At 42.7% G+C, this 12493-nt stretch overlaps 1 protein-coding gene across 4 annotated transcripts in view; it reads left to right on the forward strand.

The window, feature by feature from the left end:
* ULK4 (unc-51 like kinase 4) overlaps positions 1-12493 on the forward strand; it is a 636813-nt gene that overhangs the window by 409566 nt on the left and 214754 nt on the right. For all 4 annotated transcript variants that reach the window (XM_027872479.1, XM_027872481.1, XM_027872482.1 and 1 more), the window contains one exon: positions 6869-6967. In XM_027872479.1, coding sequence (XP_027728280.1) covers positions 6869-6967 — 99 coding nt within the window. The remainder of the gene's footprint in view (positions 1-6868; positions 6968-12493) is intronic.

A 12493-nucleotide genomic window follows, 5' to 3' on the forward strand; every position in this document is an offset into this window, starting at 1 on the left:
CTCAGAGGAATAAGGCATAAAAAGACTGGAAAGGTCGTCAGGGGCCAGGTTTTGAAGGGCTTTATATTTGATCCTGGTGGTAATAAGGAGCCACTAGCATTTGTGAATAGGGGAGTGATTTGGTTAGATCTGCTCCTCAAGAAGATTTATTTGATAGCTGAGTGGAGGGTGGACTAGAGGGGAGAAAAGACTCAAGGCAGGGGTTCCTACCAAAAGGGCTTGTTACAATCATCTTGAAATGAGGCGATAAGGTAATTGATATCAGGCTGGTGAAAATGTCGTGGGAGTCAAGGAGCCATATGTTAGAAAGGTAGAAATGACAGACTTGGTGACAGATTGGATAGAGGAGATAGGAGTGAGTGAGGAGTAGAGTGACCTGGACAGGAGTAGAAAAGTTAGGAAGAGGGGGGGGAGGAGGATTTGGAGGTAAAGATAGTGCATTCACTTTTGGATGTGCTGAGTTTAAGATCTATGGGACATCCCTTTCGAGAGGTTCAGGAGGCAGTTGCATATGTGATATTAGAGACCAGGAGAGATGTTAGGACTGGCTAATCACCTGCATAAGATATGATCATTCACCCCACCGTGCTGATGAGATCCACCAAGTGAAATAACATGGAGGGAAGAGAGAAGAGGGCCCCATACAGGGACACCCAAGGTTAGTAGGTACAGCCTAGACAGAAGTCCAGCAAAGTCAACTTAGAAGGAGCAGACAGGGAGGAGGAGAACCAGGACAGAGCAGTGTCATTAAAACCATGGGAGAGGAGGTGCCAAAGTGAAGAAGGCTGCTGAGAGGTCAAGGAGGAGGATTGAGAAAAGGCCATTACATTGGGCAGTTGAGAAATCCTTGGTAACTACATAGAGCTGTTTCAGTTGAATGATTAGGTCAGAAACCAGATTGCAGAGAATGAGAGGATGAGAGAAAAAGGAAGTAGAGGCGCTGGTTTTGGGTGGCCTTCTCCAGGAGTTTAGCCACAAAAGGGAGAAGAGAGACAGGATGATAGCTAGTAGCGTTGGATGGATCAAGGGAGCTTTTTTTGAGGATGGGAATGACGTAGACATGTTTGCTGGCAATAGAGAAGGAGCCAGGAGACGGGGAGAGACTGAAGATTAATGAGAGAGTGGGGATCACTGATGGGTTGGTGTCAGTTTGTGGGGAGGCTATTAGTACAATCTTTTTGTGGCCTATGGCTTTTTAAAAAATACGTTTTTATTGGTATCTTTTGTTTTTTATATCCCCATAGTTTTCCCCAATATCCCTTTCCTAGTCCCCCTGAAGAATATTTTTAAAGACAAAAAAAGAAAAAAATAGCACAAGTGCTTAATACATTAAAAAGGTCTTAAGAAAACATGTGCAATGTGCATTGCACTTGTGGACCTTCCACCTCTGCAAAATGATGAGGTGGGAATGTCTTCTTATAGCTCTTCTTTTAAGCCATACTTTTTATAATTTTATGACATTCTCTTTTGATTTTTTTGCCTCAATTTCCTCATCTGTAAAATGGGAATTTATGAAGATCTAATGAGATAATATTTTTAAAGTGCTTAGCACAGTGCCTGGCACATAGTAGGTGCTATATAAATGCTAATTTTGATGATGTGGGAAGGCCTGTTCTATCTGTTTTGTTGTCGTTATTGTGTATATTTTTTTTGGTTTTGCTTACTTTACTCTACATCATTTTGTGTAGATCTTTCCCTTCACTGTATTCATCACATTCATCATTCCTTATAGCACAGTAATATTTATTTACATTCATGTCCCACAGTTTGTTTAGCCAATCCCCAATTCATAGGCACCTGTTGTGTTTCCAGTTACCTGCTCTCTCAAAAAAGCACTGCTATAAATTATCTGATGAATCTAGAAGCTTCCTTTTTAACATTGACCTCCTCGAGGTATAAGCCCTGCAGTAGAACCTCTGGGTTAGTGGATACGGACATTTTAGTCATTTTATTTGTGTGATTCCAAATTGCTTTCCAAAATGGTTATACTAATTCCAGACTCCACCAAAAATATACCAGTGTGCCTACCTTCAGTCAATTGGTAAACATTTCTTTTTAAAATGCCTAGATTATAAAGGGCTTTGAATGCCAAACAGAGCATTTTGTATTTGCTTCTGGAAGCAAAATCTCCCGTATTAACTCTTCCTGTCTTTTGTCATCTTTGCCAGTTTAGAGTGTGAGGCAACGGCTTGGGGTTTTTTTGTTTTTGTTTGCATTTTTCTTATTAGGAAAAGGGGGATGGAGATAAGCATTTATATAGTACCTGCTACATGACAGGTACTGAGCTAAGCACTTTACAGTATCTCAATTAATCTCATTAGTAGTGATTTGGAGCAGCCTTTCATGTGGTTGTTAATCATCTGGGTCCATGGATTTTTAACCTTATAACAGTGACTTAGATAAAAACCTGGATGGCATGCTTGTTCAATATGCAGGTGACACAAAGCTGGAAGAAATAGCTCATACGCTGGATGTAACTTAGTCAGGATACAAAAATCTCTCAGCAGGTTAAAATGTTGGGCCAGAGCTAAAAGGTGACTTTTTTTGTCTAATTGATGCCCTTTGTTTTTACATCAGTCATTCCTTCATATATTTCTTCCATGCCCAGTGAACCCTCCCCTTTAACAGAGGGAGGGAGGGAGGGATGGAGAGAGAGAGAGACAGACAGACAGAATTGTGAACTAAAACCACCTGATCCATCAGCCACGTCTGACGTCATTGTATGAGGCATTGTCCACCCATTGTCCTCAACCTCTCCAGGGAGAGAAAGGACTGTTCAGTTTCAATTCATTGTTCTTTTCATTTAAATAGTTGTAGTCATATGTTGAGTCATTTTTCAGTCATGTCCGACTCTTTATGACCCCATTTGGGGTTTTCTTGGCAAGGACACTAGAGTGGTTTTCCATTTCCTTCTCCAGCTCATTTTACAGATGAGGAAACTGAGGCAAATTGGATTAAGTTACTTGCCCAGGGTCACACAGCTAGTAAGTGTCTGAGGCCAGATCTGAATTCAGGGAGTTGAGTTTTCCTGATCCCAGGCCCAGCACTCTATGCACTGCACCATCTAACACCATTGTGTATACTGTTTCTTTCTGCTTACTTTATCCTGTGTCAGTTCATACAAATCTTCTTGTGTTCTTCTGAATTCCTCATTTATGATTTCTTGGGGCAGTAGTATTCCATTATGTTGATGCATCACAATTACAAAGATTTCCTAATCAATGGACCCTCCATTTTGTTTCTAGTTCTTTGCTTACATACATATATACACACACAGAGATGCACACATGTGCACATACACACACACATTGCTGTGAATAATTTGTTATAAAATTAGGCCAGACCTTTCTTTCTGTTTTTGACCTCCTTGAACTCTGTGCCCAACATTAGGGATCCCTGTGGCATGAAGAGACTCCATTAGTTTTTGGAGTGATAAGGAATAACTCACATTTATATAACACCTGAAGTTTACAAAGTGCTTCTCTTCAGACAACCCTAGGAGATGGGTTATGTGAGTCAGATCATTCCTGTAATGTAGATGGAGAAAGTCAAGGCCAAAGAGAGTTAATGACTGATCTGGGCTCACCTAGTTTACCCCTGATAGAGCTAGGGCTTGAACCTAGTATTTGCAACACCAAGTCAAGACCTGTCTTCATTATATCACACAATCTCCTTATTTTTGTTGGTGAGTTATTATTGGAAATAAACTATCTGATTATACCCTCCCTCCCCCACCATGCTCCCTTTAGAGTAGAAGGTACATTGGGGGCCATTGAGATATTGATGGATTTTACTTGTTGCCTGGGTTGCATGTGCATAAACCACAAGAAAGTAGAGTGCAGAAGATACACTCCACAGTTTGGGATTAGAACATTCCTGGTAGAATGAGGCCTTAAGGCCAGGCTGTCCAAGAAGGCCTAGGGAAATAATGAAGCTTAAGCGCTACCCATTTATGTCTTGGGTAGAGGACTTTTCAGTATTCTGAGTATTTCCCTCCCTTTTCCCACCTCTTTAGAGAAATGCATCATAGCGTTAGTCTTTCCTAACAAAGAAATCCTTCCTACAGCCACCATGCCTTGGCTGTGAAGGAAGATGCTGAGGGATAGGTACTAGAGCTAAATTATACAAACAGTGGCACTGGAGCCAGTGAATGAGACATGAGGGATTAGAGAGCAGAGCAAGGCTTTAGACCGCTCAAAGAATGAAGCCGGGAAAATGGAAGCAACCCAGGACAAGCATGCCCTGAGCCTAGGGCTGGCTGAGCATGACTTGTATCTGTAATCGGGGTTGAAAGCCAGGAGAGGAGAAGCAGCCTCAGGTAGGCTTCTTCTTTGATCTAGGCTCTGTGTAATGTCAGTTCCCCAAAGGTGAAGTGATTTGGGTCAAGTTCTTCGAGCAAACAAATGGTGGCATCTGCATGTTGGATTCCAAGGTCAGAGTTCTTTCCTTAACAGTGGCCCTAGGTAGAGCTCCATAGCTTAGATCCATGACTTTCAGCATCAGGATACCACGAATCCATGATGTTCTGCTAATTTTCACCACCTGAGTCACAATTCCTTTGCAGATCTTTTCTCCTGTATCTTTGGAGGGAACCGATACAGTCAGGTTATACCTCTTAGAATTCTAGCTCTGATAATTAGGTCAAGAACTTTGTATCCATACGGTTTCCTTCTTCCCCTTCTCTCATTCACATTTCCCATAAAGAAAAGCAATGTAGGTAAGAAGACAGAAGGGGGATCCTGAAAAAGCTCACTCTACTACCAATCAGGGCAGGGATGGGTGAGGTCAATGCATTCTGAGACAATGACTGAGCCTGGGTCTCTAGAAGTCTTTCCAAATGGTGGGTCTCAAACATTTCCCCTCCTTCTGTCATGTGTTCTTTTTTCTTTACGTTAGTGAGCCCACCTTGCTTACTTTTGCTCTGAACACAACTGGGGCATACTTACCTCCAAGCATCCATGTGCCCCCAGACTCTTCTTAATGCATGGAGTGGCTGGGTGACCAAACCCGTCTGGATACCTAGGGTCACTGGACAGCATGGAAAGCTTTTTGGAGTTGATGCACGGGCATTCAGTTTTAAGAGTCAACCTTCAGTTCTGCACAGAGTATGGGGCAATAATTTGAAAGGAGTGATGAGTCCTTTGCACACCCTTGTACTCCAGGCTTTTTTCTACACGCTCATATCCTCAGAAAGGAAATACCTAGATTGACCAGCTATCACATGTCATACTTAAAAAGATTTGATCATCACCATCTGAGATTTGAAAGTGGAGTGGGGACTTCTAGGTCAGTGCTGCACAGTCTTTTCTATGAGAAATCTCCACCTTTCTAATGGTATTTCAGACATAAGCTCGTAAGCCGGTGGAAAATATAGAGGTTCAAGGCTGATAGGTATCATCAGTTCATTTGATTCCAAAGTAATTCATGTAATTAGAAGATGAATTTTCTTTTATCGGGTGAACATTAATTCTTTTATTTTTTTTATTGCTCTTTTGGTTTGTTTTTACGTCACTTTCATCGATTAATGCTCTTGCCCTTCCCCTACCCAGTGATCCGTCCCTTGTGACTAAGAATAAAGAAAAAGAGACAAAACAAAAGCATTCCAGCAAAATGAAATAACACATCAGCCGTAGCTTAGAATACATGCAATATTCCTCTTGTCAGGGATCCTTGCTGCCCCTCCTCCACAAGGAGAAGAGGAGAGTGTTTTCTCAGCTCTCCTCTGGGAACAAACTTGATCATTATCATCAGTGTTCAGTTTGAATTGCTGCTTTTTCCCTTTACGTTGTTGTCAGTGTGTATTTTGTTTTCCTGGTTCTGCGTAATGCACTCCGCATCAGTTCATATCAGTCCTGCATCTGTGAATTCTTTATGTTAATTATTTTTACGGTGTATTAAAATATGGCCCACAGTTAGTTTAGCTGTTTCTCCAGTTGATAGGCATCTACTTTATTTCCGTGAACATTAATTCTTAATTGAGTACCTTTAATTGAGGAAAATGGACACTAGAAATCCTGTCATTCAGCCTGCAGCAGTGAACCCAATAGTTTTGTAGAGAAGGGACCTCTAGTCCCAGCTGCTGACCTGAGGCAGCACTCCCTGATGCCTGCCTTACCTGCTCTAACAAAGGGAATTGCTTAAAGTGAATTAATCTTTTCTGAGAGAAAATGAAAACATGGTTAGAGAACGCGAGTGAAATGTGTAATTACTAAAAATTCCATGCTAAGTAAGCAAATGCTTCTTCCATCTCAGTTCAGGTTCAGAAGTGAAAAGCTCCCACCAATTTTGGGTATTTACTATAAAATTCCTGTAGGAATATAGATAAAATATATGCCCTTTACTTTTGATTTTCCTGCTCCTGTTTGTCCTTCCTACTGAAGGTAAGTCAATATGTGTTTGAAGTTAATCAGGATAGCAACATATATGTATGTGTGTATATCTACATGTATATTGATAAATATGCGCCTACATGTACATGCATATATTTATGTGTAAATGTATACACATAAAATATTATGTACAGTGTATATATTTAAAACATATACACTTAAAATAACCTTTGGCTGTTGTTCAGCCCGTTACTCTAGCATATTCATGGGTTTAGAGAGGGTATATTCAATAGAATATAGGTATTTGGTGTGCATTACGTTTAGATGAAAACACTTAAATTTCCTTTTGCTCATTCTCATGGGTACAGCGGATAAAAACATTTCCCCTATAATTTCCGTTTACTTGCTCCTATGAATGAATATCATCCTTTTGAATTCATTGTTCCCATTCAGATTTGTACTACCCAATATACCTGACTTGTGTCTAAAAACTGAGTACGCAACAAGGTGACCATTTCTTTATCTCTCTCTCATTAAAGGCCCAGAAGAACGGTGCAGGAGGGGACATTCAGGCTGCCGAAGACCTTTTGCTTGTTAATAAACCTCTGACAGACCTAATTAGCTTGCTTATTCAGCTGGTAAGAACTTTCTCCCCCTCCCCTGCCCCAGCCCCTGGGAATATTACTCAAGTTGAAATTATTTGCACATATTTTTCATTTCATGGGCTTCAATGTTGGGTTTTTCTTCTCTTTCAAACTTTAGCCAAAATCAAGTGCTATGTGGCTTTGTGCTGAGGAATAAATGAATGAATAAAAAAGTGTTTATTAAATGCTTATTAAATGTGCTAAGCATTGGTGATGGAAAAGGAAAGTGAGAGAGTCCCTGCTCCAAGAGAGCTCACAGTCTAATTGGGAGACACAGCACATCTACGTATTGGCTGGAGAAGTCTGGTTGTCTTTAGGGCGCTGCAGCAGGGCAGACGGCAGGGCTCGGAGGCTCTTAGGGACTCTCTGAAATTCAACTCAGGAAACCCAAAAATTCTGCAATATTTTAAAACCACAGAGGTTTTTGTAATAGAAATAAGTCTTGAATCAGGGAGTGTCGCTCATCATGTACCGCTAGCTAAGTAACAAGCATTGATTAAGCACTTCCTGGGTGCCAGGAGCTGTGCTGAGTGCTAGAGGTACAAACACAAGCGAAAGAAAAACAGTCCCTGCCTTCAAGGAGCTTCCTTTGAGTTGGGAGGAGTGGACACATGAAGAGGAGGTGGGAAACATCACAATGAAGTCTGAAAAGTTAGGGGTGCAGCCGGGAGGGGAGTGAAGAGGGGATGGCCTGCGCCCCTCGCTGTATCTAGTGACATAAATATGTGTCTAGCAAGAAGGTGAAGATTTATATAAGATTCTAGTGACTTTCAAACAAGATGTTTTAGAGTAAAATGTGCATTTTTTGATCTGGACCTGTGATGTCGTTGTTTTATGGAGATCTGGGTGAGGAAACTCTTTGGACCGCTGTAGATATTGCAATTGTGTTGTGACTGATAGTCTCAGTCAGTTTCCTGGGGCACTGAGTCTGGCCAGGGTCCCGCAGCCAGTCTTGATGTGTCAGGGGAGGGAGCTGTAAGGTGGGCTTGCTACAACCACTGCACTCTACTGCTTCTCCTTGCAGAAACATCTCAGTTTTAAAAAGCTTCCATCTTGATTCCCACAGACAGCAAACCAAATCAAGCTGTCCTCTGTGGGTGGTTTTTTAAAAGGATAATTTAGCTTAGAGTTGACCTCACAATCCCTTTTGTGGCCAACAGCTCTCTACTTCCCCTCCGATGGAATTCTCGATCAGGGCTCGTCATGACTGCCTCTGTTGTAGTGGCTGTGGTATTTAGTTTAATAGTTAAGCTCTCGTTCCATGGTGTCCACATTGTAGGGTCTCTTACACTGGTGACTGAATGAGAAAAAATAGAAAAATACTGAACTGATCTCCGCTTCTGCCTGATGCGGTACCGTACTGAAAGAGCCGCTGCCATGCACACATCCCCAGCTCTTGAAATGCTCTGGCCAAAGGGGAGTGTTTGAGATGGGAAGCCCCTGTTTTTAATTTGGGGATGTCTGTAGCATGGAAGGTGTTTTTCGGTTGGTAAATTACAATCATTTCCTTGCAGTCAGAGCTGAGGTGTGCACGTGCAGCAGCTGGCTTAAGGATCAGCCCTGAATGAAGGGCTTTTTCCCTCTTGTCTCAAGGACAAAATTAAACAATCTCTTTAAAGAAAAAAGAAAAAAAGAACCACCTCCACATGTGCTTTACACAGCTTTTCCATTTCACGAAGAGGAAGGGAAGGAGTTCTTTTACTTCCCCCCTTTATAGAGTTATATTCAATTTCTTAAGAGACTTAATTAAGAGATATAACTGATTAAGACGTGCCTCCGTTGTGCCAGGATCTGCAGCATAAACCGGCTTTGATGAACCTAGGTTTGATTACAGTGTTTGTAATAGTTACCCTGATTACCCTGTTTAATTACATCCTTCAACTGATTGGACTGAGGGCCGGGAGGGAGTCGGCTGGCCCTCTCTTCTCTCCGCAGTGGCGACAGCAGCAGAAGAGAGTCAGGCTCTTTCAGAATTGCTTGTTGAGTAAGTGTCTATCTCAGTAGACCTAACAACCGTGACAGACCATTAATGGGAAAAAATCTGGCGGCCATGCAACCACGGGCACCTGAAATGGAGATTCGATTCTCTACCCTAGAGCGGAACATGTGCTGCCTTAGGAGGCGGCTCGATTTTTCTGAAGTGGAAGGAGAATAGAGACACAAGGCTGTCATTTTCTGGGAGCCTGGAGCAGACGGGCATGTCTCTGCAGGAGAGGGTTGTTTGTTTAACAGGCACAAGCGCTCCCCAAAGTGCACAATCGGAAATCTTCATGCACGGTTTCTAGGTGTTGAGGTGGTTCAGGGGCAGAGAGGCTGGCCGCTGCAGGCCACGAGCGAGCGTGTACGATTTAGTCTCTACGTTTGTCTTCTCCTCGCATTTGGTATCACAGACCATCGAGCGTTCGTCTGACCTCATTGTCAGACTGCCCAGGGCCGAACACCCCAGCTTTGCTCACATCCCATCAGGTTTGCGATCTGGAGGGGACTTTGGAAGTCATCTCGGTCAGTTACCTCATTTTACAGAGGAGAAACTGAGGCTTAGAGGACTAGGGCTTCTTAGGCTCATGTATTTAGAGCAAGAAAAGAACTTGGAGATCATCCGGTCCAATCCACTCTTTTTAGAGATGAGGAAACCAAGATTGAGAGGGCTATGGGTAGCTTGCCCAAGGTCACAGCAATTGTAAGTGATGGAGCCAGGATTAGAACCCAGGTCTTTTGACTTCGAATCTGTTGCTCATACTTGTCAAAGTTCACAGAGCTAATTGTAAACAGAGGTAGGACTAGTCTGCTTCTCTTAATTCCTTTACTAATGATTTTTCATCCTTTCGTTTTCTTATACGAGAAGATTTATTTAAACAAACTATGCAAAATGGACTCATGCCTGACCCAACTGACAGTTAAAAACACTCTTCCACCACTTCCACCTTCCTTATTCAATTCATTTCAACAAACGCTTCTTCAACATCCACTGGTGATACACAGGTCGTTACACAGGAGCCACAAAGGCAGACTGTCACCCAAGCCCACCCGTAAGGAGCCCACGCTTTGGTGGCCAGTACCGGGCAGTCAGGGTTCTTTCTCTGGCACCACACTGTCTTCCCTATGGCTGGAGAATGAGGGGGTTCCAAGCCCCTAAGTGCTGGGTGCCCTGGCCCAGGGCATTTTCCATGGGCTCTCAGGGTGCATGGAGGAGCTTTGGTGACGCCACCTTGACCTGGAGGTGTCTCCTGGGGATTGGGATCAGTGAAGCTCGGTAGAGTCTTTCCTGGGATGCATCCTCCATTGCCTCACAAACCTCTTGGGTTTCTACATGAAAGACTTTGCGCTGGAGTGGGGTTCTCAACTTTGGTTTGTGTCACATGGGGAAGCCTATTCTTTCTCAGAATCATATTTTTTTTTAAATAATTGAAGGAAATCCTAACTTTCGGTTAGAGTGAAATAAAGATGTACATTTTTTTCCCATCCAAGTTTACTGACTCCCAGAATTCCATCAACAGACCCCTGCCCTAGCAGGTCCTTCTGCCTGGGGCCTCCTCCTGTATGGATCGCCATTTCAGGACAGCCACCAGGCTTCACCCCGTTCCTTCCCAACCTCTCCACACTTTTCCCAGTTTGCTGGCAGTAATAGCATATAACCTTTCTTCCTACCCCTCCCAACTCCAGCTCTGGAACCAGATCAAATTATTCCTCCATGGCCCCACTAAACATCCCTGTCCTTTTCCTGAACAAAGTATCACTCCCCTCTTGGTGGTCTCCCCCATTTGCATGTGAGCTCCTGAGTTCATGAACTCTTGTTTTATATTTGTATCATTATTGCTTAGCATGGTGCCTGACACACTAAGCACTTAATAAATGCTTTTTCATTCATTTATTTCCCTCCTTTTATTTCCATTACCAGGGCTGTGCAGTCCATGGTTCTAGAATTGCATGTGATTATTTCACATGTGGCAGTGAGACTCAGTGGAGAAGGTGCTAGATTCAAGTCCTGGCTCCTCCACTTACTACTTCTGTGACTTGCGTAAGTCACTTCTCTTGGCCAGGCCTCAGTTTCCTCATCTGTAGAATGAAAGGATTGAATCCCTTTAAGCGGAGTCTGAGTTCTAACCCTTTAGGAGGGTGGTACTTCTCAGATTTATCTTTGTGCTCTCAGCGTCTACCACAGTGTCTGGCACCGAAATGTTTGCTGGATTAGATTGAATTGGATCTTAAAACCCATTGCACTTCAAGACATGATTTCTGTACTGCGAGATTATATTAACTATGAGTCTCTGTGCTCCTTGAGGGCAAAGGCCGTGTCTCATCTTGCCTTTGTATCTCTCCTTCCTAAGCATTTTGACACCAGTGAGGCCCCTCAAGAGGGTTGATTGCATAGCACGGGGCTCTCCTGGACCCTGTGGGGTCATCTGTCCATGTGGCCCTAGGTACAGTACCATGGGTCTTCCCACTTCCCTTCATAGAACAAATGGTCTTCATTTCCTTATTAATCTTCATGTCCGCTCCATTGTGTTTTTACTTGTAGAGTTTTTCTCTTCTTTGGTGAGTGAATCATCATTCATCATTCCCCTTTTTCCTGAATAAGATACACCTGCAGTACAGATAGCCTTCCCCTGTCCTGTTAACTTTCACTCAGCCCTGTCTGCCCAGGTGCCGCTCTGCTCATCTTCTAATAACACCTTCATTGGAGATTCTCCTTTGCAATAAGGCTTTTTTCCAAGCCATCCTCTTCTCATCTTTGCCTTTTCCATGTAGGTCTTTGGGTTCTTCCCTTGATAATTTATTCTTTGTTCTTTTGAAACGAGAAAATAATCATTACTATGAGCACTGATACCCAGATACTCCAGTGGGTCTGTGATGTCATCATTGTGAGTACTGCCTCTTGCCATGCAGATTGCAACTCATTCATGCTAACTCATTCTGTCAGTCAGTGAACCTCCATTTGTTAAAAACTTATTGTGTGCCAGATATTGTGCTTAGCATTGGTGAAGAAAGGGAAAAACATGGCTCCTGACCTCAAGGAGCATACATTCTAACGTGGGAGACAATGTGCAAAGAATTATGTCTCTATAAGAAATGATGTGTCACAAATGTCTTAGTGTAGTTTTAATTTTATTAAAGTTTAAAACTGCATTAAGACTTTTGGGATATCCTAAATGTAGTGTAAATGAGAGAGAATCTGAGAGGGAAGGCACTAGTGAGGAGAGGAAGCAGGCTGGTAGGAGGGGAAGAAGACTAGAAAGGGTCTCTTGCAGGAGGTGGAATTTGAGCTGAGTATTAAAGGAAGCAAGGAACCCAGAAGGCAGAGATGAAGATAGAATTCCAGGCAGTAGGGACAGCCATTGAAAACATATGGAGTCAGGAGATGGAATATCTGGTTTGAAGAACCGGGAACAAGAAGACCAATATCACTGGATCATAGAGTGTATATAGGGGAATAACGAGAGAGAAGAGTGGAGAAATTAGAAGGAACCAGGTTGTAAATGATTTTAAAAGCCAAACAGAAAATTTTCTATTTGATCGTAG

This window comes from Vombatus ursinus, unplaced genomic scaffold (assembly GCF_900497805.2).
Source record: "Vombatus ursinus unplaced genomic scaffold, bare-nosed wombat genome assembly UNPS02014799.1, whole genome shotgun sequence".
NCBI classification, from domain to species: Eukaryota; Metazoa; Chordata; class Mammalia; order Diprotodontia; family Vombatidae; genus Vombatus; species Vombatus ursinus.